The 22,710-nt window shown below is 47.5% G+C and overlaps 1 protein-coding gene and 1 pseudogene across 2 annotated transcripts; both read left to right on the top strand.

The window, feature by feature from the left end:
- Nucleotides 1–1,732: 1,732 nt before the first annotated feature.
- LOC103544038 (uncharacterized) lies at nucleotides 1,733–17,606 on the top strand. Of its 2 annotated transcripts, XM_070589320.1 has the most exons (6): nucleotides 1,733–2,211; nucleotides 13,075–13,283; nucleotides 14,034–14,332; nucleotides 15,385–15,501; nucleotides 16,350–16,541; nucleotides 17,000–17,606. In XM_070589320.1, exons 3-6 carry the CDS (start codon nucleotides 14,062–14,064, stop codon nucleotides 17,023–17,025), a joined length of 606 nt encoding a protein of 201 aa, XP_070445421.1. In that variant the 5' UTR covers nucleotides 1,733–2,211; nucleotides 13,075–13,283; nucleotides 14,034–14,061; the 3' UTR covers nucleotides 17,026–17,606. The 2 variants fall into 2 exon arrangements, with proteins under 2 accessions (XP_070445421.1, XP_008509114.2); XM_008510892.2 differs by lacking the exons at nucleotides 1,733–2,211; nucleotides 13,075–13,283 and having other exon boundaries at nucleotides 13,898–14,332; nucleotides 17,000–17,283.
- On the top strand, nucleotides 10,387–11,073 carry LOC103544039 (RNA-binding protein 3 pseudogene; annotated as a pseudogene).
- Nucleotides 17,607–22,710: the final 5,104 nt, after the last annotated feature.

The raw sequence follows: 22,710 nt of genomic DNA on the forward strand, positions 1-22,710 counted from the left end.
CCCTGCCCACCTGCCCTTCCGGTTATATAACCCTGGGTTCCTGTTAAACTGGTCCTTAGGTAGATGCCTCCCCCTGCCCATCTTCTGTCTCTTCCTCTGGCACTCTTGGCATCAGCTGTCCAGGTTGATGCCCCCCCCTGTGCCTCTCCCACTTTGTACATCCGTTGGTTTGGCTTAGGATGCCCTGTTCCACCAACCACACACGCTCCACACACATCAACTGCCTGGTTATTCTTACTTACAAAGCCAGATGAGATGTTTCCTCTAGGAAATCTCCCGTGATAGCAGGCTGCTGTAGATGCCCCTCCATCTGCTCCCACAGCTGCCTGGATTTACCTTTACATGCTCCTTATCACCCTGGCTGTTACTGTCCTTTAACTTCCACTGGACTCTGAGCTTCCTTGAGGCTCAGGGGCTGTCTCCCGTCTGGACCTGACCCAGCTCAGGACGTGTAGGTTCTCACTCAGCAGATGTAAATGTGTGAACGGGTATGGGCTGTTCTGGCTTGGGATCTGGGGTGTGGGGTAGGAAGGGGGAGGGCGAGGGGCACTCTAGAAACCCACAAGTAGGAATGCAACAGTCTTTAACACAGTGTACTGCTGAGGTTTGTACAGCCAGCAGAGACGGGGCTTTTCGTGTTGCCTCTGAGAACATACAAGTGATGTGTGTGTATGTCTATGTGCAGCGGAAGGGAGGTGGTGAGCTAGTCTAGACCATGGGCAAAAGCAACTTGGTTAAGAGGCGTTTACTTGAGTTTACTTCCAAAGCAGTGAATAAGCAGGGTGTAAGTGAGATAAGGACTCGGGGCGGGTGGGGGAGGTATCTGAAGCTGGGTGTTCTTGTCAGCCTTGGTGGAGCTGGATGCCTGCCAAGTCAGAAGAGCATGGAGTTGTGGCCTGGCTGTCCCTTGTATACCCCCAGGCAAGTGAGTACCTAGAAACAGCCTCCATTACCATGTCATAGGTAATCTGTGCACTGACAACACCCACATATCTCTACTCTAGACCTCCTCCCTGAATTTCAGACTCACTTACCCAACGCCTACTCGCCATCTCCACTTGATGTCTAAAGGCATCTCAAATTTAATACCTCCAAAACCAAGCTTCTGATATTCTCCACCCCCACCCCAAACATGCACATCCATGGTTGGCTTATCCCTGTTAATGGCGCCTCTCATCCTTCCAGTTGCCCAGGCCAAAAATCTTGGAGTCATCCTTGATTCTTCTCTCTCACACCCGTCAGCAAATCTGTGTGCTCTACCCTCAAAGACAATCCAGAGTCCAACTCCTTTTCACCACTTCCACCATCGAGTTTTCGGTCAGGTCTTCCTGGCCACCCCTATTTTAAATTGCTACCCAGCTACAAGCTCGCTCCTTTCCCACTTCGTTTTCCTCTGTAGCTCTTACCACCATCTAACATACTGCATGTCTTACTTTTCTTGTTTCTTAATTATTAAACTCCATGGGGCCAGGATATTTGTCTTTTGTAGCTGCAGGGTCTGGAACGGTGCCTGGTATGTAGTTTGAGTTCCAGTAATTGCTGAATGAATGAATCTGTGAATATCACATAGCAATTTTGCTGCTGAGCAAGTTGGGTCACGCAAACATCTGGGTTCTGAGCCTTGGAATTCTTGCTGTGCCAGCACTGGGACAATCTTCCCTTACCCCTGCGCAGTGTCTGGGCATTTCCATTTATGCTCATTTGGTGGTTCTCCCAGGGTAGGCCTGGCCATGGCCTTCTCCAAGAAGGTCAGCACAAAGCAGCGGCCTCTGGGGAGAAGGGTCAGAGGCACTGAAGGCCAGGTCGGTCAGGCCCCCAGAGCACTGTGATGTGAGCTCTCTCCACACGGCTGGGGCTGTCTGGTGGAGCTGCTCTGGGGATAGCGCTCAAGGGAAAAAGGGAACTTCTGGCCTCTGAGGGCTCCCCGGGGAAAAGAACCCCGAGTGAGTAGACGAAGGGGACTTGCGGGAGTGGAGCTGCCGGCAGAAGAACTAGTCTCCTGGTATCTTCCCTCAGCACCCGGCACAGTTCCTTGTAACCAACGCTATTCCATTTGCCGGACAGAAGCACCAACACTCAGTCACCGCAGACCTACCAGGACACTTCCAGGACACGGCAGTGGCCCATCCTCTCTAAAGAAGGCTTGGAGAGAGAGCTGGCTTGAAGGTCAGGCTGGCTTGGCAACAGCTGCCCCTGGGATCCACCTGCCAGGTGCTCTTCTAAGGCTCCGGGGGGCGGTGGGGGAGCAGGGGAAGCAGGACACCCAGAACCTGGCCCCTCCCTACCCCCAATAACCAGGACCTGAGGAGATGGCCTGGCCTCAGCCTTCTCTATCTGCACGGGGACAAGGATGGTTGTTAATGCATTGAGAACTGGGTGACAGGTGGAGCCCCTGTCCTGGGAAGGAGTGCTGCGCATAGGAAGAAAGAGGCAAAGTCTATCAGCCTTAGACTTCCCAGCTTCCCTGCCTCTGCCTGTGCGCCTTCCGTTAAGGCCTTGCTGACTCTGTCCCTGAGCTAGATCTCCTTCCATGGAGTCTTTCCTGACCTTTCCCACTCCTACAGTGATCCCCTCTCCAGCTGAGCTGTAGAGTCATTCATTTGTTCATTTATTCATTCATTCACCCTCTGACCCATCTTTCCATCACTTCTTCCATTCATCCACTCATTCAACAAGTATTTATCTACTATCTCTCATGTGCCAAGCACTGATCTGGGCACTGGGGACACAGCAGTGAACAAGAAAGGGAATCCCTCCCCTCCGGGGGCTTACAGTGCAGCGGGGGAGACAGACAACAAAAGCCTAGATGTGTTAACAAATAGATAGTGTAATTTCCCTGCACTCGGTCTGGGCGTTTCCATCTATGCTCATTTGGTAGTGCTCTGTTCCTTCAAGAAAAGTAAAGCAGAGTGAACATGAGAGGGATGATCAAGGCCCCTGAGGAGGTGATGAATGAGCCGGGACCTGACCAAGTGAAGGAGAAAATCCTGAAATCCTAGGGAAGAGCATTCTAGTCAGAAGGAACAGAAGTGCAAAGACTGCAGCAGGAACATGACTTCTGTGTGTGCAAAACAAGAGGAGTCTGGGTAGCTGGACTTGAGGGAGGGGGGGAAGTGAGGTGGGGGTGAGTTTGGAGAAGGTGACAGGGGCAGATGGAAGAGGCCCCGCAGGCAAGGCCTCTGGGTTTTATTCCACACGTGGTGGGAGCTAAGGAGTAGCGCCCTCTGATTCACAGGTATTTGTTTCTGTACTTTTTTGGCCTCCTGGTGCACAGAATTGGGTTGCTAATTCTTGCTTCATACTCACATCCTTGGTCCATGTGTGCTCCTTTTTCATGATTATTTCCATGTGTATGCGTGTATTTCAGCACAGTAAGCACCGTGAACCTACCATCCATCAGGAAAACTAGCACCTTGATAGTAACTTGGTGTTTAAAAGGCCACTCTGGCTGCTGTGTGGAGAGTAGCCTGTAGGAGGTAACCGGCCAGTAAGGAGGAGAGAGAGTCATCAAGAAGAGGGGCCTGGGGTGGTAGAGGTAGAGGTGGTGAGAAATTGACTGAGTTTGGGATGAATTTTGGAGGTAGAGCCCCAAGACTCACTGTTGGATCACGTGACTATGGACCATGCATTCAAGGATGAATTCACTAATTATTAATTCAGTGCTTGCTGGTAAGTGCTTACTATATGTTAAGTCCTTTGCACGATCTACCTTTGACATGGTCCTTGCCCTACTCACAGCCTAGAGGTAGAGAGAGAGAAACACATACGTCAAATCAATTGGAATAAGTGCTGTGACCCAGTGAATCCAGGGAAGGGTTCATTCGTTTTTCTGGGAGAAAAGAAAATGATGGTTAGTTATGACTTGGCTCATCGCAAGGGCTTAGTTCTTCTTATCTCATCTCTTGAATTGATCTGAGCTACTGATTAAACTCTTTAGTGTGTGTAAGTGTATTTTTCTACTTTAAAAGAAATATCTTTAATAGTCATATTTTTAAAACTGTATAAACTTCAGCGTACGCAAACTATTTCAAATATCGGTCAAAGGCTATCCTCATTGAACCTTCCAGAGCTCAATCTCTGGGTAACAGTTAAGAATATGAAAGGGAGTGGGGAAATAAAGGGAAAAACATTCCTTTTCTCTCAAATATGCATGTATTCATGTCCATTTAATTGAAGCATTTCAAGCCTTGGGAAGAGCCCAAGGTCTAGATTCCATTCAACTTTGGATCCCACCTTGAGCCTAGGGCAAGGCTGGCTACCCAGCACATTCTTCCTGACATGATTTTCCATGATCTAGATTGACTCCTGGCCAACTGGTGGGAATGTCAGGCCACCCGAATGGGGTGAGGGGTGGGAAAGGCACACCCAGGACACCAATGACGCAACCAAAGCCACCAATGACACCACCAAGGACAGAGGTCTAGTCTGGGAACCCCAGGTCCTGGCTTCTTGTATTGCTGTTTGATCCTGGGCAATAGTTTCCCTTTCGGCAAGGGGAGGTGGTTGGACTAGATGTAGGACAAGAGGAGAGAGTTATGAGGGGAGGCGAATGTGGGGGTTAGGGCATACGCTATCTGGCGTTCAAAAAACTATATAACCACGGAATATTATTCAGTCTTAAAAAGGAAGGAAATTCTGACACATGCTATAACATGGCTTGAGGACATTAACGCTAAGTGAAATAAACCCGTCACCCAAGGACAAATATCATATGATTCCACTTATATGAGGTATCTAGAGCAGTCAAACTCAGACAGAAAGTAGAATGGTGGCAGCCGGGACTTGGGGGAGGGGGAATGGGGAGTCAGTGTTTAATGAGTACAAAGTTTCAGTTTGGGAAGATGAAAAAGTTCTGGAGAGGGATGGTGGCGATGGTAGCACAACAGTGCGAGTAGGCTGAATGCCACTGAATTGTCTACTTAGAAGTGGTTAAAATGGTAAATTTTATGTTGTATATATTTTACTGCAAATTTGTAAAATCCTAATTTTTCTAGGATCCCTCTCGGTGGAGAGGCAAGGCCCATCCTGGCTGACCAAGATTCCCTGAATTTATACCCCTTTCCACACTTCCCTAGGACATGGTTCCTTCTGCACAGGAAGAACCTCGCGGCTCTGAGTGGAGCTCCAGGTAGAAAGAGCAGGAGGCAGGCTCTGGGGACAGACAAGCAAGGTCCCCAAATTTCCATTCAGCCTGGCTTCCACGAGGATCTCTTGGTGATAGGGGAACTGCGTCCTTTGTCCTCATGTTTATTCTGGGGCACAGGACAATGAGGGCCCGAAGGAGGTAGGGGAAAGGGTAACACAGGTTTTACCGCCCTTGAGAGCTGAGATGTCTGTGAGCAATTTTTGAAGACAGGCCACGGCCCTTGTAGGAAGGCTTCAGGCCACATCAACTTTGAATGCTTGGTTGACCTAGTCCAGGAATATTACAGGAGGGGTTTAGAACAGAGCCTCAGTGCAGGAATGGCGGCAGAGCCAGTTTTCCGTCAAGGCCTAGGAATGTGCAGGCATCCTCTTCAGCTGCTGTCTTCCTTGGTCTCTGCAATGGAGATGATAATCAGCTCCCTTCTTGGCTGGCCTATTGGTGGCCTAGAGCCAGAGCCATCAAGCTGGACTCCTTACCCAACTCCTTCAATATTTACCATCCTGGAGGCCTTCTCATCTCTATCAACTTCCCACCACGATCACTGCTACAATCCCATTCATCATCTCTATCCACACGATCATCCCCTGTGCAGGTTACATTGTTATCTTCACCTTTGTCAGCACCACCACATATTTCAAGAGGCCTTACTACAATAACCAATATTACTTTCATCTCTACTGTCCACATCACAACCACCAACCACAGCCTTGCTACCGACACCTCCAGCACTCTCATTACCACCATCACCACCACCACTTGGTGACACATCCCTTATTCCCGTTACTGGAGTCATCAGCAACTCCCATATTAACATCATCATCGGCATCACTACCACCATTCTCACCAACGCTCTTTCCATTCACACTCCATCATCCTATCACCACCACTGCTTTTCCTGTTTCTGTAAGAGAGCTCACCAGGGGGTTTGCAGACCCACAAGCAGATCTCTGTGGTCTCAAAATTGTTGGCATTGCCTGACAACCACCATAGATGAAGTGCTCACACTCATTGGACGTTGAACTGTAGAAGTATTGGTGGAAATAGCCTTTGCAGGGGCCCCTCACTGAGGGGAGCTGGCACAGGGCAGGGAGAGTTGGGGTCATCTCCTGGGGGGTCTCTTGCTTGAGATTGGCTGCAGGGGTAAGGAAGGACAAGATTGTTGCTTATGCGTCCTTTTTATGAACTGGTAAGTATTTTTTCCTGAGCATCTCTTCTACGGTCAAGCACCCTGCTAGGTGTTTGCCATACTTTACATTATTTCAACAACCTAATGGAGAGGTTATTACTGTCCCCACTTCACAGATGAAGAAACTGAGGCTCAGAGAGTTTTGGTAATTTTCCAAAAATCATAAAACCTGTAAGTTGGGGTCTGGGCTTAAACCCAGATTTAATTTCAAATCCAAGGTCTGCGTGCTACAGCCTCTCATAACCTAACATCAAGAGGTTTGTTGTAGCCTTGTTTATAATTGCAAAAAACTATAATTTGGAAAAAATGTGAGTGTTCACCAACAAGGGATTGATGGGCTACTATGCAATTAGTAAAAACGTAGTGCTAATCTGTATGTGTCAGTACGGAGAGAGGTCCATAACTTTTGCTGAATGAAAAATCAAATTACAAAATAGGAGATCTAGTCTGGTCCCGTTGATGGCAAACACACATACAGACCCACAGCACGATGGCTCCAAGGCTGTTCACCAATTTATTTAGAGCAGTTATTTCTGGCTCATGGAATTTCAAGGGATTTTTCTTTTCTTTTTTTTTAAACTTTTTTTTTTAAGATTTTATTTTTGTTTCCTTTTTTCTCCCCAAAGCCCCCTGGTACACAGTTGTATATTCTTAGTTGTGGGTCCTTTCTAGTTGTGGCATGTGGGACGCCGCCTCAGCGTGGCTCAATGAGTGGTGCCATGTCGGAGCCCAGGATTCGAACCGACAAAACACTGAGCCGCCTGCAGAGGAGCGCGCAAACTTAACCACTCGGCCACGGGGCTGGCGCCAAGGATTTTTGTTTTCTAAAAATTCTTTTCAGTATCATTTGAATGACAATGAACAAGTATCATTTTTTATAATAAGGAAAAAGGTATTTGCATTAAACAATCTTTAATATCCATGGGTAATCAGCAAATAAAGAAGCAGACCTCTTTTACCAAATCATTTGTTATTTTAACTCCTTTCACACCTGGCTCTGGTTATCACACAAAGTGACTTATCAAACGTGTGCACATCACACACCCTCCACAATTAGCCTTGGACATTCAGGACCCCAGTGTATCTCTTCATGGAGTGCAGCATGGAGTACACTTTGATTTGTACACTTTCCCTGATAAGGACAGCATCCCTCAGACAAATAAGCACATGAGTCAACTCAGCTGCACCGTACCATCTTGTGAATCCTCAGCGGATGTGACCCTCGCCGTGCTGGATGTACTGGGAGAAGTCGAAGCTGGGAGAGGAAGAGGCTATTCCAGGGAGGGAATTCAAGCCCTTCCTTTGGAGCAGCACTTCTGAACCTTGGTGGAACATTAGACTCTCTTGGGGAACTTTAAAAAAATCCCGATGCTCAGGCTTCTCCCCAGACCAATTAAATTCGAATCTCTGAATGTGGGACCCAGAGAGACCCCAGGTGACTCCAATGTGCAGCCAAGTTTGAGAACCTGGTCTCATTTTTAAAGCAGAATGAAACTCATTCTCTCATAAGAATTCTAGGGAGTAGGGTTCTGGAGAGAAGGAGTGTTGGGGCTGCATAAAATAGGGGGCCCACTATTTAGTTAGTTATTTGTTGAGGAAGATTGGCCCTGAGCTAACATCTGTGCCCATCTTCCTCTACTTTATATGTGGGACGCCTGCCACAGCATGGCTCAATAAGCCATGCGTATGTCCACACCTGGGATCCGAACCAGCGAATCCCGGGCCGTCGAAGTGGAACATGCGAACTTAACCACTGCGCCACTGGGCCGGCCCTGGGGACCCACTTTTTAATTTCACATATTTACACATTGTCTTTTAAAAAATAAACATATGTATTGCTTTTTAATAAAAATTAAAATTTGGCGAAGATTTAATTAAATCAAATAGACATCCAGCAGGTCTGGCCCCAGATCCTTCCCAGACTAGATGGTTGATCGCAGGCAAGCCCTGTCCCATGTCTAGGCCCTGGTTCCTCCCGAGGTGGAAGTGACCGGGTGGGCTTTTGGTCCAGCCCCCATTCCCCCACAGGCTATGAGTCTCAGGGATCCTCTTTCTCAACCCCTCAGCTCTCTGGAGGTCTTTCCTGAGCTGGCAGTGCCCACGAGGCAGGGGGCGAGGCAGAGGGCAAGGAAGCGGCTGAACTTCACGGTGCCAGGAGCTGCGTGTTCTGGGCTGGGCTGGGCGGCTGGAATTTCCACCTCCAGCTGAAGGAGAAGGAGCCCTATTCCCCTGGGTTGGGGGAAGTATCTTGCTTTTCGTTACTCGGAAGAGGAAGCACTCTGGGCAAGGTGTGTGGGCCCAGAGGAAGTGGACTTTTTACCTGGAGGCGGTTCCACTCTCCTTGGAGGAGTTCTTGGGGGCTATTGAGCAAATTCCCTAAGTCAGTACTTCTGCAGCATCTGGAATGCCAGTCCTCAGCTTCATCTACTGCAGACCTGAGTCCCTGTGACCTTGGACTGGTAAGTGGGCCCTCGGGGCCTCAGTTTCCCAATTTATAAAACAAATGGGCTGGACGATATGGTCCCTGAGGGCCCAGCACAGCTGTTCTCTATTCTATTATTATTGGCTCCCATCCAGAGCCTCCCAGCTGGTTGTCTCAACATCCCAGGAGAGAAAACATAGCTCTTTGTTCATTGGTTCATTTTAACATCCCAGGAGAGAAAACATAGCTCTTTGTTAATTTTGGAATAATGAGTTGATTGTCTTATATAAATTATCATGCTTATTTTAAAAAGATCAAGCTATACTGAATAGTACAAACAAGAAGCAAAATCTTTCTCCCAGTTCTGTCATAGTGCTGTGCAACAGAAATACCATGCAAGCCACAAACAGAATTTTTCTGGTAGCTACATTTTAAAGAGAAAGAGGTCAAACTAATTTTAATAATAGTTTAACTCAATATATCCAAAATATTATCATTTTAACATATAATCAACATGTAATAAAAAATATTAACGTGATATTTTGCTTTTCTTTGTGCTAAGTCTGAAATCTGGCATATATTTCACACTTACAGCACATCATGATTCATACCAGCCATATTTCGTGTGCTCAATGGCCACATGTGGCTTGTGCCCACCATATGGGACAGTGAACTTCCACCACGTGTAGTAACTAACAATAAGTTCAGGTTAACCTCATTAACATTTTGTTAGGTAGATAAACAAAAACAATTCTACAACAACAAATTTTCCTGAATTTTTCCCTGAAGTTTTGCATATTGCCTTTATACTTGAAGGACAATTAGATCATGTGAAAAATCCTGAATCGTACTTTCTTTTCTAGAACAATTGTGAACCTGGCTTTACTGAATTCCGCCATGGAGTGTGGCTATGAAGTGGCCTGAAAGGTTTCATCCCATAAAGGTTACTTTCTTTCCTATCTGAAGGACATCTTTGCTCATCTTTGAGCTTTAGTATCTTAACGAGGATATTTTGGTATCATCCTCTGCATCTTTTTTTTTTTTTTTTGAGGAAGATTAGCCCTGAGCTAACATCTGCTGCCAATCCTCCTCTTTTTGCTGAGGAAGACAGGCCCTGAGCTAACATCTGTGCCCATCTTCCTCTACTTTGTATGTGGGACGCCTACCACAGCATGGCTTGCCAAGCGGTGCCATGTCCACACCCGGGATCCGAACCGGTGAACCCTGGGCCACCAAAGTGGAACGTGCGCACTTAACTGCTGCACCACTGGGCCAGCCCCTCTGCATCATTTTTTTTAAACTGGAACATGGGGTGCTTTTTTCAATCTACAGATTTTTTTTTCAGGTTTCCTCTTTTTGGTCAGCTCCGTGAAGGACATCCTAAATACTACATGAGACACAGCAGAATATTTTTTCTTCTAGTATTAAAAAAAAATGGCTTTCACAAATATTTTTAAGAAACTTCTATATCATCAGGGTGGTGATCTTGACTAAAAAACACTTCTAAGGAATCATGTTCTTGATTTCTTAGTTACATTCAGAAATTGCTTCCTAACCATGATAAACATTGTGTACAGGTTTTCAAAATGTCCCCAGATGCACATTATTTTTTTAAAGATCAGTCTGGCTGAACATTTTTTGCCAGACTAATACTCCTGAGAGTTCAAACTAAAAAGCCCCAGCCTCTCTGTTCCTCTGGGTAGCTGTCCTTTCGTCCCCTTTACTCCTTAATCTGGGACTCAAATTCACTGCCATGTCCTCTGAAGAGGGGAAGCTCTTGGCGGGACGGTTCAACTTCCACATCGATGAGTGGCCTCTGGGAGACCTCTTCAGCAGCTCCGGGCCTCTTTCTGAGGTGGTCATTGCCGAGGACCAGGCGACTCAGCAGTCCCAGCGTTTCGGCTTCATCACCTTCACCAATCCAGAGTGGGCCTCAGACGCCATGAGAGCCCTGAACGGAGAGTCTCTGGATGGTTGCCAGATCCGTGGGGACCACGCAGGCAAGTTGGCTCCAGGGGACCGGAAGGGATGCCTAGGGGCTCATGGGTGTCGTCGCAGCTACTCTAGAGGTGGTGGGGACCAGGGCTATGGGAGTGGCAGGTATGACAGTTGACCTGGAGGATATGGATACGGATATGGAAGGTCAGGAGACTATGGTGGCAGAAGTCAGGGTGGTTATGACTGCTACTCAGGAGGAAATCACAGAGACCGTTACGACAACTGAGATGACGCATGCACGCCTAATGCAGATACACAAGGAATGAAACTTCAGATCTGGCTCGTCCTTCCAAATGGCTGTATTTGGCAAGATTTTGGAAGCTGCACTGAAACATCGATTTTAGTACATGAACTTCTGTTTTTGAGTTGAGCGCCCACGGTAGCTTGTTAAAGACCTTTTAGAAAGTTCCTTGTATTTTTCAAAATTTCTATCCCATTTAAAGACAAATTCCGGGACATTTGTAGAGCCTGGGTATTTTTTCTTCTACAGATTTTGTTTTTAGGGAAATTTTTTATATAACCTCTTTGAAGCAATTTTCTGTTAAAATTGTTGAGTTTTCTATGTAAGAGACATCAGTTATGTTAGATTATCTTCACTTGTCCTGCAGTGGTTGTTAAAAGCACAGCTGCTGGAGATGGACAAATTTCAATACCAGCTTTGCCACTTGTTATCTGTGTGACTGCGGGCAAGTTACTTAACTTCTATGGACTGGACTATAGTTTCTATTTGGAGATAACATTGGACAATGATAACAATGGATAATAAATGGAGATAACCAGGGAAACGACTTGTGTTTGGAATCCCTGAGGTTCACTGTGCCAAAAGGATTCGCAAGACTCAGAAGTGGTTATAAAGTTTACAGCAAATCCACGCAGAGTAAAATCCACAAAGGGAAAAGTATTGGGGATGAAATACAGGAAAACTAGGCCCAAGTTTCCAAACATCTCCTTCCGTTTGAGTCATGCAGGACGTGGTTAATTCCTCAGCCCAACTGGTGCAAAGTGTTGCCAACCAGGGGACCCTGGGTGTCTTGAGTTTTTACTATGGCATATACTGCATGCATGACTGACCTCAGTCAGTGAAGTCCCAAACCCCAGAAAGCAGGCATTTATCATGTTAAAAATGATTAAAGAAAATTTAGGTGACACAAACTTGACACTTCATGAAATGGGCAGTCTCCATTCCCAAGGGTCCAGGGAACAGCAGAGTGGGGTTTAAGGCAGGAAGCTTCTACAGGATAAAGAATAAGAAAAAAGGAAAAGAAAAATAGAAAATGAGTAAGGAACAGGAAATAAGTATAGATCCCTGAGTTGGCTTGGCATTTGGGGATTGGCTGACTGGATATGCTGCATTTCCGGTCAAGCAGAGCATTTATCTAAGGTTTGGTTTGCTGACTAGGCACCCCAGGCAGGAGTGGCTCCATCTTGGGTCTAGAAAATTATTTTAATAGTCTCCCCCCTTTTGATCGTCCTCTTGACTATTCAAGAGGCTCGATCAAAAATATCAGTCTTGGGGCCGGCCTCGTGGCGCAGCGGTTAAGTTCGCTCCTTCTGCTTCAGCAGCCTGGGGTTTGCTGGTTCGGATCCCGGGTGCGGACATGGCAGTGCTTGGCACGCCATTCTGTGGTAGGCGTCCCACGTATAAAGTAGAGGAAGATGGGCACGGAGGTTAGCTCAGGGTCAGTCTTCCTCAGCAAAAAGAGGAGGATTGGCAGCAGTTAGCTCAGGGCTAATCTTCCTCAAAAAAATATCGGTCTTTGCGTGACTCTGGGTTACCATTGCCTCTTCAGGTCTCAGTGTAGTATTCGCAAGAGACAATGTCAGCCTCATGTTCTTGAATTGGGTTACATTCTTCTGTTCTCCTTTGTCGTTCCAGTTGGAGAGAACCGTAGTTGGTCAATGGATGCCCATATACATTTAAAGCTTTTGAGAGAACGCAGCATATTAAGGAGACAATCATTAGCAACAAAATAATGACAGAGGTTTGAAGAGCACCCCTGAGCCAGGGTCCCCACGATCCAAACCAGCTACAATCGAATAAGTCCAGAAATGATCCCGAAGAGGGGGGTAGTTCTTTGAGCCAGTCTGTCTGTTTATGTATTCCATGTAACTGTGTCTCCACTTCCTCAGAAGTGTTTATCCAGCAAGATTGTTTCAGAGAAGCTGAGGCACTGGAAATCAGGGAGAAGTTTGTGACGGACAGAAAGCACTGTAGGATCACCAGCATCAGAGCAAATCCAACAGTTGGTTGTAGGCTGTAGTTTGGATGACCCCTTCTTTGCAACAGCCTGAGATGCGTGAATCTTGGCATTATCTTCCCAGGCCAGGGCGAGGCAAAAGGTGGACAAAAGAATCATAAGGACTCCATGGTGTAAGAATTTCATAAACAGCCCGATTTACACATGAGGGCACAGAGGCCCAGAAACATGAGTAATTTGCCACGCCCATGTCCTCCTGACTGTGAAAACTGCACCACTGTGGTGTCCCGCGCTCCCAGCTGAGATCGTCTCCAGCACGAGATAGGAATTAAGGTATTCTTCTCCCAAGGGTACCTGCAATTGTTAGTGGGTCCTGACAGTTCAGTCAAGTCCAGACGGGAGGGTGTCTCTGTAACGGGTGGGTGGGGACCACTGCGATGCTGAGCCTCACTAACCTGTGCGCACTGCAAAGTGTGGTGCAGGTGTGTTGGTATCTTCTCAATCGCCCTGAAATCTACCTAATCACTTCATCTTCTGCGGGATGTGGGTTTGGGGGCACTTGTTCCATTTTGCGAAAGAACCGAAGTGACTTGTACTTGTCACATGGTAGATGTTGCAACCATTCCAAAGAAGTAAGGTAAAGGTAGAGGTTCAGAGAGGCCGATTAATGTGAGAGAATTCTGAGGTTCTCCGAGATTCACCTCTTCCTGGTCTTGTTTCCTCTGCCACTTTCCCAAGGCGTGTGGGAAAGACAGCTTTTCTCCCCGCCGGCTCCCCTTCTCCTTCCACCCCGGTGAGGTTTCCTCCAGGCTGGCTGATCAAAGGGTGGTTCTGTGGACCATTTTATAGGAAAGGAGATTGGGCCTGGGGATGCACCTGTCACAGTGAGCCTGTTAGAAATGCCGCTTTTCAGGCCTCACCCCAGACTGCTGAATCATAATGTGCATTTCAGCGAGATCCCCAGCCTATTCGCAGGCGTGATAAAGTGTGAGAAACACTACTACTGAGCGTTTCGGCTGAGGAGGTGGGGAGAGATTGTGCAATGAACAGTTTTGATCCCAGCTCCTCCCCTTTCTCTCCCAGTCACCTGTTCCCACCCCTCAGCTGGGGTATGAAAAGCTCTGTCAGCCCCAGGTTTCCTCAGAAGCCCTTCCTCAAGGCCACCATGATGAACCGGCTTTGCCTTTTCGCCCTTCTCGGCTTCCTGAGCATCCTGGTGGCCGGAACCCAGGGGAAAAACACCCCTCCACCTCTCCACCACCCTACCCAGCACCCTCAGCACCAGCCTTGCCACCACCTTACCCACCACCCTTGCCACCACCGTAACCACCAACATAAGCCCTCGATCAGCTCTCTTCTGGTGGTTGGGGCAGAAAATGCAGGTGAGTCTGTGGAAGAGACTGGGGGGAGGCAGGAGTGGGGGGAACCAAACCTCTCTTGATTAGAAATCAATGCAAAGTTTTTCTCTTAAATGAGAGTTTTCCTTCTGTTTTCTGGGCAATTATGTGATATTTTTAGCCTGTGTTTTGCAGGATTTTTTTGTCCCATTTACTCGACAGTTTATTGAAGGAGTTAAGAAGTCTGTGGCTGAATAAACACATAGAATAATTCAGAGAATTTTAAGTTCCTCTCTTAAATGTTCGTCAAGATATTTTACGTTTTGGCAACTTACATCTAAAATATAGAATAATAATTTTTCAATTCCCGGATAAGTGCACATTTTAAAACTTTACATGGAGTAAAATATGTGTTTTTGATACACTCCAGTCCTTAAAAGGAAGCCATTCACTTAATCTGGTGCTCAAAAAAAGAAGCATCGATTTGTCCCTGTGTTGGAAGATCCGGCAGTGCTGGTCCCCAGGGCGGCCATGGGGGCCTTGGCTGCCCTGCTTCTGTGGGGGGAAGGCTAAAGGGCTCTTTCTGGGCAACTTTGTCCACAGGTGGTTTATAGCTCAGATACTGACACGGAACGTTCAATTAGAATTTAATGAGTCCATCTAACAACTGTTCTAAGAACTAACATTTATTTGCTTTTGATTAATTGCTCCTTACTTTATAGACATCATTTGTGATCCTCTCAACAAATCTATGAGGTTAAGATTATTATGCTCATTTCACTGATGAGGCTGCCGTGGCTCAGAGTGGTTAATTGTCTTACCTAAGATCACACAGCCAATGAGCTGCATTGCTAACACCTCAAAGAACATGTAGTGCAGGGGTTTGCACAAGATGCTCCTTGAGCCTTGGGTGTACTAAGGTAGGAGAATGGTGAAGTGAGGGGAGTGAGAGGGCTGAGGATGGGGCTCTGGACCCCACACCTGGGTACCTACCAGAACAGCTTTCTTGGGGTTTTTTTGTTTTTTTTTTGCTGAGGAAGATTTGCCCTGAGCTAACACCTGTGCCAATCTTCCTCTATTTTGTATGTGGGTTGCAGCCACAACACAGTCACCAACAAGTGGATCCCTACCTGCGGTCCAGTGCCGCCGACTTGCATCCCGCCGAGCTCCACTACCGTACAAGAAGCCTAGCCTCCTAGAGGAGTTTTCTTTTGGTAAGATTTCATTTGAAAGAAGGGAATGGCTGCTAAAAAGGATTGATGTCCATATCCTCATGGCACATGTTTTATTCTTCATAAGGCTAAGATGTCACTGGATGTAGTGTTTTGCTTATTCCACAATATACTGCAACCATTTCCCAATGTCAGTTAATATTCTTCTACAATCTTATTTACTTATTGCAAAATTTGTGATATATTCTATTTTAAATATTTCTTTTTTTTAATTCCAAAGGGAATATATGCTTATTGTAACTAGTGGAAAGATGTAAAGATGTGTAAAGACAGTTCTGAGACTCCCTCTCTGGTATGTTTGTTTTTTCTAACACCACTGAGCAGTTCTCCAGTTCTCAGAGGACACTGACTGGACATCCTGCCGTTGAACTCAGTTCTGACACTATCCACCTGGAGACAGCAGTCAGATCCCATAGCTAAAGGACTCAGTCCCACAAAACTGCACCTCCTCCCCCCACGTCTGAGGCCAATTCCAAGACCAGATTGTCGCTGACCAGCTCTAGATCAGAGGTTTCCACGACCTCCTCCTCAGCTTGATTAATTTGCTAGAATGGCTCACAAAACTCAGAGAAACATTTTACTTACTAGATCACTATTGTGTTATAAAAGGATAGAACTCAGGAACAGCCAGAAGGAAGTGATGCACAGGGCGAGGTCTGGGCAAAGGGTATGAGCTTCCACATCCAGGCTGGGCGCTCTACACGCATCTCCACCTCCCCTACTACCCTTCTTTATTTTGAGACATGCTAGATTTTCGGCTGTTCACTGTGTAGACCGAGCTGGGATGATCATCCTCATAACTGACCCAGAGCCCTCTTGTATCCTCGCAGTCCCTCCTGCCTTCTGCCTGGAGCCTCCCTATGTGGGTCGCTGCAGGGCCATGATACGCAGGTACTTCTACAACGCCACCTCGGCGCAATGTGAGACTTTTACATATGGCGGCTGTAGACAGAAGAAGAATAACTTCATCAGCAAGGAGGAGTGCCTGAAAACCTGCCGTGGGGAGGGGGCTGCACTCCAGGGTAAGGTGGGGGGCGGGGCAGGGAGGGGAAGGCCTGGGGAAAGAGGTAGAGTTCAGGGTGGCCCATACCCCTCACGCTTGGGCAGTGTCTTTCCTCTGGCCTGTCTTCCAAGGAGGAAGTGGCAGCAGTGTGCTGTGACCAGAGATGGAGCCCGTCCTCCATGGGCCAGATTGGCAGAAGGTCACAGTAGAAGTGTCCCTTGAGATAATCTGAGCCATCTGCCCTGCTCCCCTTTTTCAGATGGGAACATTGAGGCAGCCACCCTGCAGAGGGTATCTGCAGGGCTCCTGAGCCCACCCCCCAACCCCCTGGGTGTGGCTTCCTTCCTGTTGGTCACCCCGGTCATGGAGAGGACCGTGGTTGTTCATTTCTGGGATGCTGTAGGATCTGTCAGGGTGGACAGTGTCCAGGTCAGGGGCATCAGTGATGGCAATCAACAAGGTCCTTTCTCATTGCAGAGATCAAGCCACATGTGCTGCCCTGAGATGCTGAAGTCTGGGGAGGCCCCATGCAAGGCTGGGCTGTGGCTGCCTTCCCAAGTAGTTCAGCCTCCTTGTCTGATCCCTTCTCAACCCACCCCTCCTCAGTAGAACCCTGCCTCTTTCCTCCTCCCCCTGGTCTACTTGTTCCTTCTCTGTCTTATCCAGTAGGCTCCAAGCACCATGAGAGCCAGAACTGTATGCCTGTGTTTTTCTCATCACATTATCCCTAGAACTTCACACAGTCCCCAGCATGAAGGAGATGGTTCATAAACATTGGGGGAATGAGTGCATGCATGAGCACAGCTCCTCTCTACTGGGTGATACAGGGTGACAGGTTTGAAGCCAGAACTCTAACCTGGACTTCATTCTCACTGCATCCTCACCTTCACCCCCCACCCACCATCACTGGGTTCTTTGGGGGTGGCAGCAGTGGACTTCCTGGCATCAAGTTCTGATTGCCATCAGTGACAGGTATTTTCACTAAAAAGAAGCCCCTTTTCCCCATAATGATGTTGCACATTTTCCTGTCTGTGGTTGCAAACTCTCTGGCCTTAGATTTAAATAAACTCACTTTCAAATTAAACTAACCAGAGTGGATTTGTTGTTTGCAACTAAGAACCTTAACTGCTACAGTCCCTCCCAATGGTGGACTTTCACATTGTTCTGCAGAGCAGTGGCATCTCCCCTTTTCCTTCCTTCACACTGAGCCCTACCACGTCTCGGAAGCAAACCAATTACAGTGCCAGCTACCTCTTGATGGCCACTGTGAGCTCACAAAAACCTGGGCATCAAGGTTTTTTGACTTTTGGGGCCAAGTCAAATTTTAGGGCTCTGGACTCTGAAGGAAGAAGGTAGGAACATGAGTCTCAGATGTCCACTCGTCCAGGGAGCACCTGCCCTGGGGCTGTGTGTGGGGCGGGGGAAGGAGCCTTGCTAGTTCAGTGAGAGCGACGGCGACACCCATTTAGTCAGCACTTTCCATGCACCAGGCTTCACGCTTGGCGTTTTGCATGCATTATTCCATTTACTCATCCTAAGAATCCTGCCAGGGAGGAAATGGGGGCTTGGAGTTGTCACATAGCAGCCCTATTAGTTTCCTGGGGCTGCTGTCACGGAGTACTGCAAACCGAGGGGCTTAAACAAGCGATACTTATTGTCTCACAGTTTTGGAAGCTAGAAGCCTGGGATCAAGGTGTCAGCAGGGCCGTGCTCCCTCTGAAGGCACTGGGAAAGACTCTGTTCCAGCTCTGTCTCCTAGCTTCTGGAAGTTCCTTGGCTCGTGGCAGCATAAGTCCAATCTTCACATGCGTTCTTTCTGTGTGTGACCTAATTTCCCCTTTTTATGAGGACACCAGTCATACCGGATTAGGGCCACGCTAATGACCTCATCTTAACTGGATCACCTCTGTAAAGACCCTATTTCCAAATAAGGTCCCATTCTGAGGAACCTCAGAATGTATGCCTGTGTTTTCCTCATCACATTATGCCTAGAACTTCACACAGTCCCCAGCATGAAGGAGATGGTTCATAAACATTGGGGGAATGAGTGCATGCATGAGCACAACTCCTCTCTACTGGGTGATACAGGGTGACAGGTTTGAAGCCAGAACTCTAACCTGGACCTCATTCTCACTGCATCCACATCTTCATCCCCCACCCACCATCACTGGGTTCTTTGGGGGTGGCAGCAGTGGACTTTCTGGCATCGACTTTCTGGAAGCTTAGGACTCCAACACTTCATTTCTGGGGGGGACGCAGTTCAACCCATTATAACAGATAAATGGCAGAACTTGGGCTTATCTGACTGATGGAGAGCCTTTGTCCTTCGGAGGGAGGAAGATTGCGGAAGTCAAGAGCCCAGCCTCTCCAGCAAGGCTGCAGGGGTCCAAAGCTTGGGTCTGTCTTAGTTTGGGGTTCCTACGAAGCAGAGGGCAAGTAACTTAGGTAAGGTGGAGGCAGGTGAGACAGGGCAGGAAAGGCAGACAATAAACACTTAGTTATTAAGCCCATTCTCACTGAGACTGGTGCTTGATCCCAGAGGGGACTGGGGAAGTGGGAAAACAGATTCCCTGCAATTATCTCCCCCAAGAGACAAGGGGATGTTTACACACCATTTCCCTGTCCTGCGTTGGTTGAGGACTTCTGGCTTGTTCTGTGTACAGGCTTTTCTTGTGCGCCTCCCAAGAAAGCCCCTTGGCAAAGAGATGCAGATGCAGAGATGCAGGAAGTCAGCCAGCAGTACTGGAGGAGTTTGCTCCCAGGGGTGAGGGTAGGACACTATTTATGTGGCTTTGAACAAGTTACTGAACCTCTCTGTGCCTGTCTTCCCCCTCTAAGGGGTTGTTGAGAGGTTAAATGAATGAACATGCTGAGCCCTTAGAACAGAGAGCCTGGCATGTAAATAGTGCAATTTAAACATTCGCTAGGTTTCTTATTGACTAAATTATACTGTCCTCTCCTGGAGAATGAGTGATTCAGACCTAGAAACATTAATCCTGGAAGGCATTTGGGAGGGAATCTGATCCAACCTCCTTACTTCACAGGTAATTTGGGGCCTAAGAAAGGGAAGTATCTTGCCCAATGTCACCCAGCTAACAAACATGACCATTATAATAGACCAAACCCAAGCAACATCATGTTCGTTCATTCATTTATTCTCTCGTGTATTAAGTACCTGTTTTGTGATAGTTATTAGGGAGACAGTAATGACCAAAACAGTAGCCTCCAGATCTGTCTGATCAGTCACACCCATATTAATAAAAAGTTTGAATGTGCAACTCTCGTATCTGTCATTATAATTATATGCACACTTTTGTACTATTATGTAGATTACAAGTATTCAATAATATATATTTTAATAAAGGATAGGCTAGAAACAAATAAGCCAGCCCTGGTGATCTAATGGTTAAGAGTGGGTTCTCTCACTGCCACGGCCCAGGTTCAATTCCCGGTCAGGGAACCATACCATCCGTCTGTCGGTTGTCATACTGTGGTGGCTGCATGTTGCTGTGATGCTGAAAGCTAGGCCACCAGTATTTCAAATACCAGCAGGATCACCCATGGTGTCAGGTTTCAGTGGAGCTTCCAGACTGAGACAGACTAGGAAGAAGGACCTGGCCTCTCCCGTCTGAAAAAATTGGCCATAAAAGCCCTCTGAACAGCAGCAGAGCATTGTCTGACAGCGCCGGAAGATGAGAGGATGCTGCAAAAAGATAGGACAGGGTTCTGCTCTGCTGTATAGGGGTTGGTCTCTAGGAGCTGGAATCAGCTTGATTGTACCAACAACGAGTTAGCAAATAAGCAGAAGCTTCTAGATATTTTCTTCTTGTACCCCACTGCCCCACTTAGGATCCCTGTGGACCAGGACAGTCTTTACCCTCAAAGAATTCCCCGCCCAGTGTGGCAGCCAGAAGCACAGAGTTCCAGCAGCACACATACTGTGGGAGCCGAGATGGAGGCCCTGGCTCTCCCCTAAGGAGATCAGGCTGGCTTGCCAAAAGAGGCAACGTTTGAGCTGAATTTTGAAGGGTGAGTTGGATACTTCAAAGGGAGAATCAGGCAGAAAGGAAAGAGAAAACATGAGCTTTGGGCCATGCCAAAGAGATGGAGATGAGAAAAAAGATTGTCCTTCCATCCATTTCCCGCAGTGGAGTCTGTTATGGGTTTCCAAGTATCTGTCGAGCATCATGAGCGGATCCCAACTTGTTCCTCAAAGTCCACCCAACCCTGAATCCGCATGAACCTGGGAGTCCCCTGGGTGGAGAGGAGAGAAAGAGGAGCTACCCAGGAGAGATGGGGACCCCCCTCATTTGCCTGAGAGCCCCAGCCCTTCTCCTTCCAGAGCTCGAGTTTCCTGCTCCCTTCTGCTAGTCACAGCTCCTGGGGAGTGAGCCAGCTGCCTTATCATCTCTAAGAAACGGACCCATCAGAGGTGAGTGACAGTGTCGTGTAGATGTTGGGATGGAGGAGGGATTTGGTGTTGGAAGAAAAATTGGGGAAGGCTTCTGAATCATTAAATCCTAGAATTTCACAGAAGGCAGCTTGTCAACCAGGCTCAACTTTGTACCTCCTCCTACGGGGAGCTCACTATCTCTTGGGCAGCAGGTACCAGCTGGCAGCTCCCATCATGCAAATACTCTTTTTCCCATTGAAGCAATAAGTGTCCTCCTCACCTTTGCCTTGCCTTTCTACACTGGTCTGGACTCTACTCTCAGGAAACCCACTGATCAAGTCTGCTGTCTTTGTCCTAAGACAGTTCCACAGAGATTGGGAGATGGCACTCAAGGAAGTGCCCCCTCCCACAAAGTGTCTTTTAGGTTCTTGTGCAACATTTTGCTAAGTCCCCTCCAGCAGCTTTCAGATTCTCAGGATTTGAAGTGAAAGGAATCCCTTTTTTTCAGCTCCCTACGATTTATGCAGCGACTGCTAGGATGCCTCTTCTCTGCTTTGGAAGAGCGAGGTAAGTGTAAGAACAGGAGGACGGTCAGTAGGGTAAGAGCTCCCAGTCACCCTCCTGACTTGTGTCCCCTGGCTGGACAAGAGAGTGGCAATGAGATAATGTGGAAATATGAACAACGGAAAGAGGATGGCTGCGAGGAGGGATTAGGTAGTAGGCAGAGGTCCAAGGCTCCTGGAGGTATTTCCCAGGATGCATCACTCTTCAAGTTCGTTATTAGACCTTCCCAGCTGCAAGGCACTGTGGGAATGACTTGTTGAGAAGCTCGTGGATCCCCGACAAAGGGAGGTCCCAGCACTCCCAAGGGGAGCCCCTTTGACAATGCTTCCACCCCCTTGCCTCTGGGAAGATGTGAGCTGGAGGAACCTTTGGAGAGCAGAGTCCAACTGCGTCACTACAGATGAGGAAATCAAGGCACAGAGTGCTCAAACAGCAGGGATCGTTAAACAAACGAGAACATCGATAGAGCTGGTTCTGTCATTCACTACTTTGTAGTCTTGGGCAAATTTCTCAATCTCTATGAGTTTCACTTTCCTTATTGACCATATAAGGAGAATGATATTACCTGTCCATGTCTCCAGTCACAGACCTCTGTAAACACTCCTGTTCCCAGTTGGACGAGTTGGGTTTATTCCTCACTGCAGCGAGGGAGAAGGCACACCTTGGGACCATTTGGCATCTCATTAAGAGAATGTTAGGAAGGACTTACAGGATTTGGGGGAGGGTTGAAAGAAGCTGGCTTTGCTCTGGGTTGGATGCTGTCAGGAGGTGGCGCAGTTCTATGATTGGACATCTTAATCTAGACTCTATGAAGGGAAGACTAGATAGGGGTTACAGCAGTAGTTGGTAAAGAAGCAGCAACCTCTCCTAGCAGCCAGGACAGGGGAGGGCTTGGTCGTTTCTGTGGCTTGCATGAGGCTCATGTTTTGTCTGTGTTCAGACGTGATTACAGAGGGTTGTGTTTTTGTCTTGATCCCTCCTGGGCACAGAACGACTGTATCTGATGTTGCTGTTCCATGAAATTGTTTATGTCGGGAGGAAGAACATCACAGGCCAACTGTGAGTGTCCAGTCAGCTCTCGGAAGTAGGGCCCGCTTTTCTCTTTCTCATATCAACTCATAGATTTATGGTGAGCATTAAAATGATACAATATTTGTAAAATGCTTTGTACAAGTAAGTGCCTGGCAGAGTAACCCCTCAACGAATGGTAGCTCTGATAACAGTAATAGTA

The sequence above is a fragment of the Equus przewalskii genome, chromosome 21, assembly GCF_037783145.1.
Source record: "Equus przewalskii isolate Varuska chromosome 21, EquPr2, whole genome shotgun sequence".
Lineage (NCBI taxonomy): Eukaryota > Metazoa > Chordata > Mammalia > Perissodactyla > Equidae > Equus > Equus przewalskii.

Coding starts and splice junctions, on each gene's coding strand:
- LOC103544038 (XM_008510892.2), top strand. CDS start 13,993: ATGAACAGTTTTGATCCCAGCTCCTCCCCTTTCTCTCCCAGTCACCTG. Junction 14,333..15,384: donor GGTTGGGGCAGAAAATGCAG/GTGAGTCTGTGG, acceptor TGTGGGTTGCAG/CCACAACACAGTCACCAACA. Junction 16,542..16,999: donor GGAGGGGGCTGCACTCCAGG/GTAAGGTGGGGG, acceptor TTCTCATTGCAG/AGATCAAGCCACATGTGCTG.